Source organism: Artemia franciscana, chromosome 20 (assembly GCF_032884065.1).
Source record: "Artemia franciscana chromosome 20, ASM3288406v1, whole genome shotgun sequence".
NCBI lineage: Eukaryota > Metazoa > Arthropoda > Branchiopoda > Anostraca > Artemiidae > Artemia > Artemia franciscana.
In genome coordinates this window covers 25,315,094-25,331,258 of record NC_088882.1, presented here as the reverse complement: position 1 = coordinate 25,331,258, position 16,165 = coordinate 25,315,094, and the positions used below count along the sequence as shown (strand labels likewise).

At 38.3% G+C, this 16,165-nt stretch overlaps 1 protein-coding gene across 1 annotated transcript in view; it reads right to left on the bottom strand.

The window, feature by feature from the left end:
* The window catches only part of LOC136040031 (transmembrane protein 94-like), a 273,850-nt gene that overhangs the window by 75,372 nt on the left and 182,313 nt on the right, over positions 1-16,165 (bottom strand). The window contains exon 12 of the mRNA XM_065724097.1: positions 12,706-12,994. Within this exon, the coding sequence (XP_065580169.1) occupies positions 12,706-12,994 (289 nt within the window). The remainder of the gene's footprint in view (positions 1-12,705; positions 12,995-16,165) is intronic.

Below are 16,165 nucleotides of genomic sequence, written 5' to 3'. Positions count from 1 at the left end.
GAGGTTACAAGAATAGTAATATCTTAGAATATTAATTCAATCTATTTATCAATATTTTAATAAAATGTTATCAATAAATCATAAGTAAACAATAAATTAGACATTTACACAACCATTGATTGGGACAGTTCTAAGCCAAATTACAAATTGTAAAAACTGTCATGTACATTTTAAGAAGAAGCATTTTTTAATTATGCCATTGAATTTTTGGGAATATTGTATTTTTCCTGAATATAAATTACTATTTCTAGAAGTCCTAAAGAGTATGCCACAACAATTCGTTCGTAGAAGGGCAAAGTATCTAGATTAGGTGTTGAAATAAGGTTAATTCTCCAGTTTAAAGTAGTAATTCTATTTTTTTGCACGGCAAAGCTGCTGATATTCCCGTATTTTGATCAACACCGGTATTAGAGTACTGACAATGATTAGAGTAGCTATAGGTACATAAATATCATTTTTTTTTCAAAAGTTTGGTTTTCAACTGTAAAAAATTAAATAAATTAATAGTTTTTGTCTTGGAGGCGAAATTTTTTTTATTATTACTTTGTTCAAAACCAAGATAAAAATCTTGAGAAAACAACGAAAATCTCTTCATTGTTGAGACAGAAATAATCTAAAACCTAACCCTTAAAAAGAGTTAGGTATTATTATTATTATTTATTGGAAAACCTGTCTTACAAAGAAAGGAAAAGACGGAGCAGTAAACGAAATAAAAAAAAAAATAAAAAAAGAAGAAACATACACTAAGCACAAGAACAAATAAACAAAAAAAAAAAACAACACACGCACACATACGACAAAAACATCTTGACTGCTGACGTCGTCGTCGTCCAGTACCGACGACCAAGGGTGGTTCAACTTCGTCAAAAGGGAATTATAAGCATGAATTTGCTTCTATTCAGCTATAATGGGGTCAGAAATGCTGAATTTTCTAACCCGATAAGAGTTGCAGGTCCAAGGTGGAAAATGTAAAAAAGTATTTTGTGAGCCGGAAAAACTGAACGAAATTTCAGATTTTGCGAGTATTTTCCAAAACGGCGATTTGAGTTGAAAAGTTTCGAAAGAAGCCGGCTGTCGAAGCTTAGCTTATTCTTTATAAAAGAAGCATATGATAACCAAACTCTACGTTAAATTTGAGCAATTAGTAGTTGTCACATGTGCATTATTAACGAATCAATAGGAAGACCAAGACAGGTGATATTAACTACTGGCTGAATCTTACTATTTCCGAGGGGAATATCGCCAAGCAACGTTTACCTCCAGTTGAAGAATACAAATTCGGACTTCTCGGCATTAAACTGAAGACCCAGTTTTGTATGCTCAGATTGTAGCGTAGCGAAAATCTCGCTACTGTTATGGATAGTGCGGCTCAAATTCAGAATGTCGTCTGTATATCATACGAGAGATAAATCAAGACCAGCAAAGATTAAAGATGTGGGAACAGCTAACTGTCTATCAAGAACTCCGTTATTGAAGACTAAAGGGGAAGAAACAACACCTTGATTGGTAGCTTTTTCGACGTAGACAAAAATATCATGGGCTGCAGAGTAAACTTGAGAGCTGTCAGCTTTAGATACTGGGTGAAGTATTAGGCAAACTTTAAGACGAAAATACATGTCTCGAAGGGCTCTGATATATGAAGGGCTAACACCAAGTTTAGCTACATGAAGTAGCATAGCGGAGTGAATGAGAGAATCAAACGCTTTACGAGCAACATGCCCAGCTAACACGAGAGTTTCATCTGATGCATCAGCATCAATGAATGCGTTAGCGACAGCCGACAAAACTTGGGCACAACCGAAACGTGGCTGGAATCCAAATTGGTAGGGTGGAACATAGCATTTTGCGTTCAGATGGTCAATGAACAGAAGGTAGTAGCCACCGTTACATGGCGGAAAGACGAGCATTGGGTGGCAAGTTTACCCTTCTAAAGAATTGGACTGAGATGTTCAATCGAGAAAGAAGGAGGCACAACTCCTTGTGTAACCATCATCTGCATCAAAAGAGCAATATGGTTTACCAGCACCTCGCATCCATGGAGAATGTGAAGAGCGCTCATTCTATCAATGCCAGAAGATTTCTTACGCTTCAGGGGTTTCATGGCTCGCTAGTACAGAATCAGCCGAAACAACAAAATTGCCGGTAAGACAACTAGACAGAAATTTATCAAGCCTATGTTCATATGCGGAGTGTAGGGCGGCATCTGGCAAGGAGAATTCAGCAGAGAAGTACGAGGGCCCACATAGGTGGGCGCTAAGTGGATCTCTTGACATATTTCTCCAGAAGGAAGGTTGGGATAGAGAAGCTTGCTGGGACGTCTCTTGAACTATCTGGTTCATGTGGATAGATAGTTCTCTTACAAACTGTCTTTTGGTAGAAAGACGAATGCCAGAAATACAGCCAGAGCGAGGACGATCACATTGGAGCCACAAATCGTACCAAAATTTGGATTTTCTCCAAGCTCCAAATAGGCTCGGATAACTGGATCAATGCTTCGTAAAACCCCGACCCATAAGTTTAAAAGGTATAGCGGCTTTTTCTGCGCATCGCAGGGCATGACAAATTTGTCCAAGATAGATGTCTAACAGCACCAGCATTTTATTTGCATCAGTTTGCGGGTTTCTCATGAGCAGCTGGAACGGAACATGAGTTTTGTGTAGGACAGAATTAGTAACTGTTTCGAAAAGATCACCTTGGATGTTTTTCCAATCCCTGTAAAATTGGGTCTGAGGCTAATGTGGTTATGGGTTGGGAGAAGACTGAGCAGAAGGCAAGAAAAAGATGCAGATATTGGAAGGTGGTATGAAAGTTGGAAGTCAGTAACGACATGAACAGGTGACACTTGAAGATTTACAGAAAAAACTTCATGGTCAAGATTCGAGACGTTACTTGAATGGTGTGTGTAAGTGTAATCGAGATTTTTTGGCAAGAACTTAAGCCAATCAAAAATCAAATCAACAACACCAGACAAAGCAGAAGTACACAATAACGAGGTTATTGTGTACCTAAAAAATAAGTTGTCTGTCTGTGTGTCTGTCTGTCAGGTGACGTCATGTTTCTGTGTCGACTGACGTCATGAAGTTAGTTGTCGTCATTTTTGCTATGAAGGTGACGTCATTAAAGATATTTAAGACATATATGTTCACGTAGAAATCTATTAATGTTTAAGTTTAAAATGACTGATGAACTTACAATGGCAAAAGCCGATGAAGATGCTCAAAGAGTCTATGCCAAAAAACTTGCTGCTGATAGAGAAAGTCAGAAAAGAAAGCGTGCCGAGGAATCAAAAGAACAGCAAGGAAACAGGCTTGAGGCTAAAGAACGCAAAACCGCGCAGTTAGATGAAGATCCACCTGGACAGCGAGAGTCAAAACATATCAAAACTGAAAATGATAGCGATGATGATTGGGTTTGGGATTTTGACTTGGATAAGGTCATCAATGCCTACCAGATTTTAGTTAAAAAAAACAAAGGTTCGGCGATATGTATTTCATAGTGAAGCTGAAAAATAAAGAAGAAAAAGAAAACTGAAAAAAGAAAAAATGTAAAAAACTAAAAAATACTAAAAAGAAAAAACACTCAAAGAGAAATTACAGACCGGGACACAAATGACGACCGGGACAGAGGGAATTTAAATAACGACCGGGACACTCAAAGAGAAATTACAGACTGGGATACATGGACACAAATGACGACCGGGACACAGGGAATATAAATGACGACAAGGACACAGGTATTTAAGAATATCGTTCACAGACAAATTTTTAATTGTAAGAAGACCGTTGAAAGAGAAATTTCTAATTGTAAAATGACTGAAGAACCTACAATGGCAACACCCGAGGAAGCTGCTCAAAACGAATGTATTCAAGCCGAAGTAGCGACTGACGTCATGAAGTTAGTTGTCGTCATTTTTGCTATGACGGTGACGTCATTAAAGATATTTAAGACATATATGTTCACGTAGAAATCTATTAATGTTTAAGTTTACAATGACTGATGAACTTACAATGGCAAAAGCCGATGAAGATGCTCAAAGAGTCTATGCCAAAAAACTTGCTGCTGATAGAGAAAGTCAGAAAAGAAAGCGTGCCGCGGAATCAAAAGAACAGCAAGGAAACAGGCTTGAGGCTAAAGAACGCAAAACCGCGCAGTTAGATGAAAATCCACCTGGACAGCGAGAGTCAAAACATATCAAAACTGAAAATGATAGCGATGATGATTGGGTTTGGGATTTTGACTTGGATAAGGTCATCAATGCCAACCAGATTTTAGTTAAAAAAACAAAGGTTCGGCGATATGTATTTCATAGTGAAGCTGAAAAATAAAGAAGAAAAAGAAAACTGAAAAAAGAAAAAATGTAAAAAACTAAAAAATACTAAAAAGAAAAAACACTCAAAGAGAAATTACAGACCGGGACACAAATGACGACCGGGACAGAGGGAATATAAATAACGACCGGGACACTCAAAGAGAAATTACAGACTGGGATACCGAGACACAAATGACGACCGGGACACAGGGAATATAAATGACGACCAGGACACAGGTATTTAAAAATATCGTTCAAAGGCAAATTTTTAATTGTAAGAAGACCGTTGAAAGAGAAATTTCTAATTGTAAAATGACTGAAGAACCTACAATGGCAACACCCGAGGAAGCTGCTCAAAACGAATGTATTCAAGCCGAAGTAGCTGAGTTGGTAAAGCGTTATGTTTCAGGTTCTAGGTCCGAGAGGCTCCAGGTTTGAACTTTGGCTTTAGCATTAATACAAAAGAAGAAAAAAACTAAAAAAGGTAAAAACTACAAAAAAACTAAAAAGAAAATATATATATATATTTATATATATATATATATATATATATACTAGCTGTTGGGGTGGCGCTTCGCGCCACCCCAACACCTAGTTGGTGGGGCGCTTCGCGCCACCCCCCAAGCCCCCCCGCGCGCGTAAGTCGTTACGCGCCATTGTAGTTGTGTCCCTGTGTCCCACCTGTGAATAGAGATAGATATAAATATATGTTTTTAACTACGTAAAACATGCGAATATACAACATTCTTCGCTGTCCCATTGTCTGTGCATATAAATAGATTGTCAGGTTTACTGACTCTTGAGCATGCAACATATAATTGTCCATGGGAAAAACAATCCGTATTCAGATCTATACCTCATTATTCTAATGATGTGTCCCTGTGTCCCGGTCGTCATTTATATTCCCTGTGTCCCGGTCGTCATTTGTGTCCCGGTTTCCCAGTTTGTAATTTCTCTTTGAGTGTCCCGGTCGTCATTTATATTCCCTGTGTCCCGGTGTCCCGGTCGTCATTTGTGTCCCGGTGTCCCGGTCTGTAATTTCTATTCGATCAATCCCTGTGTCCCGGTCGTCATTTATATATCCCGCCTGTGCCCCCGGCGTCCCCGTTGTAGTTGTGTCCCTGTGTCCCGGTCGTCATTTATATTCCCTGTGTCCCGGTCGTGATTTGTGTCCGGGTGTCCCAGTCTGTAATTTCTCTTTGAGGTTCCCGGTCGTCACTTATATTCCCTCTGTCTCGGTCGTCATTTGTGTCCCGGTCTGTAATTTCTCTTTGAGTGTTTTTTCTTTTTAGTTTTTTACCTTTTTTCTTTTTTCAGTTTTCTTTTTCTTCTTTATTTTTCAGCGTCACTATGAAGTACATATCGACGAACCTTTGTTTTTTTAACTTAAATCTGGTAGGCATTGATGACCTTATCCAAGTCAAAATCCCAAACCCAATCATCATCGCTATCATTTTCAGTTTTGATATGTTTTGACTCTCGCTGTCCAGGTGGATTTTCATCTAACTGCGCGGTTTTGCGTTCTTTAGCCGCAAGCCTGTTTTCTTGCTGTTCTTGTGATTCCTCGGAACGCTTTCTTTTCTTACTTTCTCTATCAGCAGCAAGTTTTTTGGCATAAACTCTTTGAGCAGCTTCCTCGGCTGTTGCCATTGTAGGTTCTTCAGTCATTTTACAATTAAACATTTTTCCGTGAACAAATGTCTTAAATACCATTAATGACGTCACCGTCATAGCAAAAATGACGACAACTAATTTCATGACGTCAGTCAACACAGATACATGACGTCATCTGATCCACAGACAGACAACTTATTTTTATATATATAGATATATATATATATACTAGCTGTTGGGGTGGCGCTTCGCGCCCCCCCAACACCTAGTTGGTGGGGCGCTTCGCGCCCCCCCAAGCCCCCCCCCGCGCGCGTAAGTCGTTACGCGCCATATTAGTTACGCGCCATTGTAGTTGTGTCCCTGTGTCCCACCTTTGAATAGAGATAGATATAAATATATGTTTTTAACTACGTAAAACATGCGAATATACAACATTCTTCGCTGTCCCATTGTCTGTGCATATAAATAGATTGTCAGGTTTACTGACTCTTGAACATGCAACATATAATTGTCCATGGGAAAAACAATCCGTATTCAGATCTATACCTCATTATTCTAATGATGTGTCCCTGTGTCCCGGTCGTCATTTATATTCCCTGTGTCCCGGTCGTCATTTGTGTCCCGGTGTCCCAGTTTGTAATTTCTCTTTGAGTGTCCCGGTCGTCATTTATATTCCCTGTGTCCCGGTGTCCCGGTCGTCATTTGTGTCCCGGTGTCCCGGTCTGTAATTTCTATTCGAACAATCCCTGTGTCCCGGTCGTCATTTATATATCCCGCCTGTGCCCCCGGCGTCCCCGTTGTAGTTGTGTCCCTGTGTCCCGGTCGTCATTTATATTCCCTGTGTCCCGGTCGTGATTTGTATCCGGGTGTCCCAGTCTGTAATTTCTCTTTGAGGTTCCCGGTCGTCACTTATATTCCCTCTGTCTCGGTCGTCATTTCATGACGTCAGCCGACACAGAAACATGACGTCACCTGATCCACAGATCCACAGAAAGACAACTTATTTTTATATATATAGATATATATATATATATATATATATATATATATATATATATATATATATATATATATATATATATATATATATATATATATATATATATATATATATATATATCTTCTATATATATAAACATAAGTTGTCTGTCTGTGTGTCTGTCAGGTGATGTCATGTTTCTGTGTCGACTGACGTCATGAAGTTAGTTGTCGTCATTTTTGCTATGACGGCGACGTCATTAAAGATATTTAACATTATTAGTACATACGGCTTTGTATATGCACAGACAATGGGAAAGCCAAGAATGTTGTATATTCGCAATTTTTACGTAGTTTAACTCCTGCAGACGAAATGAATGCTTGCCTGAAAAATTCTAATTTATGGGCACACGTAAAAATATTAAAATTAACTACAAATATGCGTGTCCGATTGCAAAACGATGACTCTGGTCAAACATTTTCAGATCAATTGCTGGCAATTGGAAACGGAAAGCTCCCAGTAGTGGGAAAGCCAAGAATGTTGTATATTCGCAATTGTTACGTAGTTTCAAACACATATATAAATCTATCTATATTCACAGGTGGGACACAGGGACACAACTACAATGGCGCGTAACGACTTATGCGCGCGGGGGGGCTTGGGGTGGCGCGAAGCGCCACCCCAACAGCTAGTATCCTATAATAACACAAAACTTATCTAACTGGCGAATCTGTGAAACCCAAGTCCCTAGTTTCTCACACGCAAAAATAAATAAAAAGTTACGACCAGTCATTGCGGTAATCTGTCGGGATATAGATGTTTACAATAACATATTCTACACGGAGAGCCAGAAAAAAATCACTTTAATCAAAAATACTCGACTGCCACGAGATGCTAGCAAGCATCTCAATACCACCCGAGGGGGGGGGGGCACTGGAAGCGGATCGTTTAGCGGGCACCAAGTAGCTAGCGAAATTATTGTAAATTTTCAGAAGGCCTAGGCTATGACTCGTCAAAACATGTTCTTGCAAGCACAATGCGTCAGAGTTCGTAAGCAAACCTTTAATCACCCAAAGTTTGACTAAAAGTCCACCATTAGTCTTCCACGAAAGTAGTCTGCGCAGCAGTAGACAGATCCATATCATACCGTGGGCTTTGCTAGTTGACTGTTATTATTGGGACACTTTACAATGTAACAAGTATGGCCAACAACTTTACATTCTAGACCGAACATTTTTTCTGGATACAGATAGGTACTGTTACAGGTGTGATCGCATGATCCACAGCGAGAGCAGAGGGCCTGATTGGAGCACTGTGAGACCAAATGCCCCTTTTATGACACGAGAAACAACGCTCTAGAAGATTTACACCTTGAACGCTCGGGACTTCCCGCACTGTGAAACTTTCACGCAGTTTGGTACAAAAGATTTGGTTTGATTCTTATCGTATTTGGACAATACAACTTTCAGGACTCATTTAAACAGTGGGGATTTCACACTCAGCGAGATACCTGAAGTAATGTTCTTAGTATTCTCGGAAATTTTGTTCGCTGCAAGCTTTGACTTAAGAACAAGTTTCTTTTCCGAGGCCGATCTTTCAAGTTCAGTTATTTCACTTGAAGGCCCCGGGGCAAAGTTTATCGATTAAGTCCTTACTAGCACTAGGTGAGGCCAGGTTTACAGGACATTTCTTTAGTACAAGAGCAAACGAAGGAGCTGGGGCAGGGTTAGCTGTTACGTTGGTATCAATTCCAGCTGGCCAAACAGGAACCGAACGCCTCGCATTCTCTAAAAAGCTGTCAATTTTTTGAGAACGTTCATTAGCGTTTAAGACTAAAGTAGCCAAGACTGCCTCCCCGATTGTTGGGATTTCAGAGGCCGAGAAGATCACAAAAGTGGGAATACGTAGAATATCCTTTGCCACCTGATTTAACTCTGTACATATGTCAAATACATTATCTTCATCCTTCACATGTTTCACAAAACGGAATATTCAGCTCCTTATACAAAAGCTCTTTAGCACAGATAAAAGTAACGTGATAATAAAAAACTCACAGTTCTTCCGATAATCAGATCAATTTTCGCACCATCAAGCATGGATCTGGTGACAAAGTTCAGCACCGGATTTAACATAATCTTCCCATTTTGATTGGACATTGTACTATCTAATTATCATAGCCAGGGACATTCCAGTATTCCAATCAAAACTAACTGCATTCAATGGAAGCGCAAAATCCAAAATCAGAGCCAGGGGCAGTCCAATATTTCTTTATGGTTCAAATTTCTGTCAACAGAGAATGCATGGTAGAGATAGATGTAAGCACTGTCTATTACCCTTGCAAAAATAACAACACAAGTAAGTGAACATCAAGCATGGATCTGGAAACAAAGTTCAGCAACGAATTTAAATAATCATCCTATTTCGATCGCACATTGCTCAATATAAATATCATAGCCAGGGACAGTCCAGCATTCCAATCAAAACAAACTGCATTCACTAGATGTGCAAAATCCAAAATCAGAGCCAGGGACAGTCCAATTTCAGTCAACACAGATCGCACGGTAGAAATAGATGTGAGGGCTGTCTATTATCCTTGCAAAAATATCACCACAAGTAAGCTAGGCACAACAATTACTCATATAGATGGTACACTATGTCTATCTAATAGGTCACCACTCCTTTAGAGAGAAAGTCTTGAAACTTATAGGTTTTGGACATTCACTACGGAATTTACGGTTCAATATATGTATAAATTACCTTTGATAATATATTTTATCCTTGCAAGAATATCAACACAAGTAAGCTAGGCACAACAATTATTCATATAGATGGCGTATATAGATGGCATGTTTGAGTTTGACCCAGTTTAGCATACTAACCCTAAAGTATGCTGAAGTTTTTCTCTATACACTGTATCATCCGGGCAAAATTAAGGACATAATCCACAAAACAAACAAGTGTCAAGTTTGTTGCGACCTCAATACACGAGGATACACATTTTGATGGACCGTCAAGACACCGTTGGCAAATAGAGCACACGAAGTATAAGCACCTTGACGCGTACCTTCATAAAGAGAAACAAAACTATCCAGATCAATCTGTAGACCGCTGAGACAAGTGAGTATGTTTCGTGGAGTATGTGTTAGATTAGACGAATTTGTAAACAGTAACCGAAGTGGGTTTGTAATTTTAATGGGTAGTTTAAGCCACGAACATAAGTTCTTCAAGGTGCAAATAACAGAAGCATGAACGCCTCTTTTTACGGCATTGAACAGCATGGCTCCGTGTACCAATGAGTCAAATCGTTTCGACTCATTGTATTCAACCTAGTATCGTTTGCAGCTAGAACGATACTTTCTCGAACCAGTTAAGCTTCCATCAAGACATGATTTACAGTACTAAGTGCATCAGCGTACCCTATTTTAGTCGGAAAACCAAAAAAGCATGGACGAACGCTATAGTTTATTTTTCGTTTATTAACAAAAAGCAGCAAATGAAGTTTAAGAGTGTCATTAAGATAGTTATAGGCCTATATACCGAAAACTGAATGTTAGATTTGCCTTTTTTGGGATGGGAGTGACATCACCAGTGCAAAAAGACGACAGTATTGTAAAAGTATTAAAGATCCTCCGCATAAGCAGGTCTAGGTGCAAAACAGAGCAAATGGGCTCCATGGATTGCATGTAGTGCACTGGTATAATCTATACTAAACGAAGCTTTTCGTTTCAGCTTTGAGACTGCCGTTAGTATGTCTTGTATTGTAACAGCGTAATAAGACTCCGGATAACTAAAGAAAAATTCATCGAGTTCAGGTTCAACTTTAGGCTAAAATTGGATCTCATGCGGCGAATTCATTTGAAAAAATACGTCTTTCACTCAGAAAGGGGGCTATTAGATGCCTTAGGAGAATTCAAAGATGTGGCGTTAGGGGGAGCAAACGATTTTCAAAGGGAATTAGGCGAAGCGGAAACTCTAAACGAGTGTCAATCAACAATGCCTGCACGAAGACGAGCTAGCTCACTTGTGAAAAGCTTTTTTTAGGAAGCCGAATATCATTCAAAACACAGGAACTATGACGGCCATTACCTTTCCAAATAGAAACCCAAAGCTTCACATGGGAACACGCTTCAAAGAGTTTTGCATTTTTTTTTATCGATCAGGGAATTGAGTGCCGATGCAGATTTTTCAAACTGGGACTGCAGCTTTTCCTGCAAATCTTAGAGATTGGTATATCTTAGAACAATATAAATCAAAAGCAGTCTCACTTTTTATCAACAGGGCAAGATTTCTGAAGAAGCTGGAAAGGGATACGAATTATTTACAAGATACAATCAAGAACTTCTTGATGTAGAAGATATCTTCTTGATGAGGCATAAATCATCATATTCGACCTTTTCAAGTTTCTGAACACAATTACTATATCACAAATTTTATACAATTTCAAGGAGATTGAGGGGAGAGGGTAACAGAAAACAACACGGGTGACAAGCTGGTTGCCCTCCAATCATTTTCGGCCTTGAAAGACGGACTAACATTTTCAATTTCTATTCAGATGAGCCCCTACCAGTTTTTTTTATCCACACATTTTTGGGTTCTAATTCAGACCATACCGTAAAATGTTATCACTAGTTGAGAAGAAAACAAAGATATGAAAAATTACGCAAAACCTTCACAGTTGCTTTTTTATATGCTTTTTTATCGATCAGGGAATTGAGCACCGATGCAGGTTTTTTGAACTGGGACTGCAGCTTTTCTGCAAATCTTAAATATTCGCAGATCTTAGAACAATAAAATTCAAAAGCAATCTCAATTTTATCAACAGGGCAAGATTTCTGAAAAAGCTGGAAAGGGATATAAATTGTTTACAAGATAGAATCAAGAACTTCTTGATATAGGAGGATATTAATTTTATTCCAATCAATCTTTTAAAACCATTTTATCTTGGGCGTTTCTGGGTTCATTGATGCATGGGTTAATTCCAGTTTATAAGACATAGCTAGGAGAAGGGGGTTTGATAACTGGCAATTAGATATTACAGAAACATGAAAAAATTGGAAATCAGCCAAAATAGCCACGGTCTAGATTTGCTTTATGAGATGAGGCATAAATCATCATATTCGACCTTCTCAAGTTTCTGAACAAAATTTCTATCTCAAAAATTTTGTACAATATTAAGGGGGCTGAAGGCAGAGTGTAACAGAAAACAACTCGAGTGACAGGCTAGTTGTCCTCCAATCATTTTTGGCCTTGAAAGAAGAACTAACATTTCCAATTTCTACTCAAATGAGCCCCTATCAGTTTTCTGTATCGATACTCTTTTGGGCCTTTTTCAGACCATACCGTAAAATGTCATCACTAGTTGAGAAGGAAACCAAGATATAAAAAATTATACAAAACCTAACCTATTTGGAGGATGCAGTGTACCACAGACTCAAATTCAGGCAATGTCAAAACACTTCATTTAAGCTTAAAAAGAGGGGGAGGGGGTCTGTAGATGTCATATAAAAAGGATCATTTATTAGCAAAGCAGTTATATTATAATATTGCTAGTAGCGAAAATATCTCAAATTCCACAAAATTTCCTTTTGAGTGTGATTCATTGATAGTAATTTCTGGTTGATTAAATAGTAAACTATCGGAAGGACTTTATTTCTGCTTGGCTTGGGTTTCAGAATGGCTCTTAATTTTCTTTTGAAAATCGTCTCTTTCGGATTTTTTTAATTAATTGAAAAAAAAGAAATATCATTATGTTTAAAATATAGGAATGGCAAAGTCTGAACTAAAGGAGCGAGGAAAAGCTTACCTTGCTTATGCCTTTTCTTTCTTTCATTTTCACGATCATGCCTACCAGTCGTTAAAAAGAATATTTTTTCTGCAGTTGGATTCGGCCAGGAAAGTATACCCTTTTTATCTAGGCAGCATAGAGCAGTTACTCGACCAAAAGTATGGAGCAGATTCTGTGTCCTGAAAGGGGAGGGACCCCAACCTCTGAAATTTCTCATGCAGTATTTCTTCAGTGCCTCGTATTTAGCAAATAATGTCAAATGTGGATGTGGGCTCACTGCTGCAGCCTCAAAGGGGTCGTCAGTAAACTGAAATTGAATAGATGAAATTTCTCCATTTATTAAACATCTACAAATAGAGGAGGTCCTCAAATCAAGTAGAAAGAATATTTAAGACGAGATTTAAATTGAACTAAAACTTCACGAGAAGGAGTAAAGAATGTAGTTACTAACAAAATGGGATGGAGGAGGAACATATGCTGCTGTGTTTGCTTCAGACAGCTAGGTGCTGGGATGAGTTGAAATAAAAGTAGGATGGAAAAAAAATATGTCAAGATGGCAGAAAAACAACTGTTCGACCTTTGAGAACTTTAATTGTCAGCAGCAAGGTAAAAATTGAAGAGCCCCCACCCCCTGCTGGATCTTCACCCAGCCTCTGAAATAAAATTTCATTATTTCTACTGATGATGGGGTGCAAAAACGAAAATTGTGGAAAACAAATCAAAAAAGAACTTGCCAGGTCCGAGGGGGAAAAAATTCCCTATCAGGGAGGAAAAGGAGCTAAAACACGACAAAACTTCGTTCAAGAAAAAAAGCAAATTTTTTCGTGAGGAGACGAGTAATCCTTTGTCTCCTCTGGGCATGTGTATTTGTGTCAAAATTCCTCTCTAAATAACTTTAAAGAAAAAAAATGCTCTTTAAGAGTTTCGATACTGTGAGAGAAAATCAAGATAACTTACTTTCAGAAAAATAGCATACACAGATACCAAAATTTTACAAGGAGAAAACTAGCTTAAAAAAAAAATTATATCTCAAAAAGCAGAAAATATACCATGGTTATTGACTCCCTAAGAGCCCCGCTCAAACTGATTAGCCCTGCATAAATTTTTTTTTCTAGCAAAATATGAATCACTTGACATCTTCCCTTTCTGTAGCTAGTAAACCATGAGTATTTTGAGAAGAAAACTGAAGTATTGAAAATAAGTGAAGAGTGGAGAGATTGATTCGCCTTTGAACTGTGAGGACACAAACCTGATTTCACTTTGAATTTAACTGGATTCCACAACAAGTGAAATTGTGTAAAATACTGTGTTCACAACAGGCACTACAATCCTGCGCGGGAGCCGTTTTGTTGTGGATTGAGGGGGGGGAAGGGTTTTGTGGATTGGGTGGATCAGATTTTCTTCCAAAATCCATGCAGAGTTTGTCTCAACTTTCTTACGGAGTTTGCATTTTAAACTTTGTCAGCAGCTCTTCATACAACATTTCTGCCTGCTTCGAAACTATCATTAGAGCTCTTTTCTGAACTGTTTCGAGCCTGGCACGCATAAGCCAAATCGCCACACAGGATCTGCATATTCCAGAATTGGGCGAATAAAAGATCTAAATATTCAGAGGAGGTGATCTGGAGGGGCTCTATTTTTCGAAATAAGCTTGAGCATCAGCAGCCCAAAATTACCCCTTTTTACTAGATTAAATAAAAAAAAACAAGTTTTTTTAAATGAAAGTAAGGAGCGACATTAAAACTTAAAACGAACAGAAATTACTCCGTATATGAAAGGGGCTTTTCCTCCTTAACGCCCCGCTCTAAACGCTAAAGTTTGACTCTTTCTCTTAGCTCTACTTCTTAATACAGTAAAAAACTTTTAGCGTAAAGAGCGAGGCGTTGAGGAGGAAAAGCCCCTTTCATATACGGAGTAATTTCTGTTCGTTTTAAGTTTTAATGTCGCTCCTTACTTTCATTTAAACAAACTTGTTTTTTTTTTATTTAATTTCTAGACGTTTTTTAATTAATGCATGTTTTGATCTTGGCTCTCCGTACATAAATAATTAAAACGAAATTTGCATAATAATTTTTTTTGGGCTAAATGGCTTTCCCATAGTTTTAATCTGAAGATCTTGAGAAAAAAAGGAGAGAGGGAGGAAGCCTAGTTGCCCTCCAATTTTTGATTACTTAAAAAGGCAACTGGAACTTTTAATTTTTTTACGAACATTTTCATTAGTAAAAAATAGACATAATTACGAATTAACTTACGTAACGAACTTCTATATTCGTATGTTTTTATTGCGTATATGAGAGAGTTCACCCCTCGTCGATACCTTGCTCTTTACACAAAAGCTTTAAATTCTGTCCCAATTCCCTAAGAATGACCCTTGAATCACAAAGGCCGTAGAATAAATGGTTGAAATTACTAAAAATGCTTCAGTGTAAAGAGCAAGGTATTACGAGGAGGTAAACCCATCATATGCACAATAATTTCTGCTCGTTTAAAGTTTTAATGCTGCTCCTCACTTTCAGTAGAAAAAAAAATTGTTCATATATATTTTTTAACTGTTTTTTTTTTTAAATAATGCTAAAAAATCCTGCGCCCCCTTCATTGAAAGTCTCTTCCCCCATGAGAAGTTTTTCCATGGAAAGATCCTCCCACGTAACCCCCCCCCACGTCAGCTCTCCCTCCCGAACCAAAAATAAATCCCCCATAAAACGTCCGTACACTTCCCAGTAACCATTACTATATGTAAACACAGGTGAAAGTTTATAACTTGCATCCCCTCCCACGGGGACTGCGGGGGATTAAGTCGTCTCCAAAGACATAGTTATTAGGTTTGTTGACTATGGTGAATAAAATGGCTATCTCAAAATTTTGATCCGGTGACTTTAGGGGAAAAATAAGCGTGGGAGGGGGCCTAGGTGCCCTCCGATTTTTTTAGTCACTTAAAAAGGACACTAGAATTTTAATTTCCGTTAGAATGAGCCCTCTCACGACATTCTAGGACCACTGGGTCGATACGATCACCCCTGAAAAAAAAAAAAAAAACGCATCCGTGATTTGTCTTCTGGCAAAAAATGCGAAATTCCACATTTTTGTAGATAGGAGCTTGAAACTTCTACATTAAAGTTCTCTGATACACTGAATCTGATGGTGTGATTTCCGCTAAGATTGTATGACTTTTAGGGAGTGTTTTCCCCTATTTTCTAAAATGAGGCAAATTTTCTCAGGCTCGTAACTTTTGATAGGTAAGACTAATTTTGATGAAAGTTATATATTTAAAATCAGCATTAAAATGCAATTCTTTTGATGTAAGTATTGGTATCAGAATTCCATTTTTTAGAGTTTCGGTTACTATTGAGCCGGGTCGCTCCTTACTATTTCACTGTCATATTTCAAACGGAAGCTTTAGTTTTCACGTTATGAATTAAAATTTGACCTTTGCTACATTCATTTGTTTCACAAATTTTTCGGTTACTATTGAGCCGGG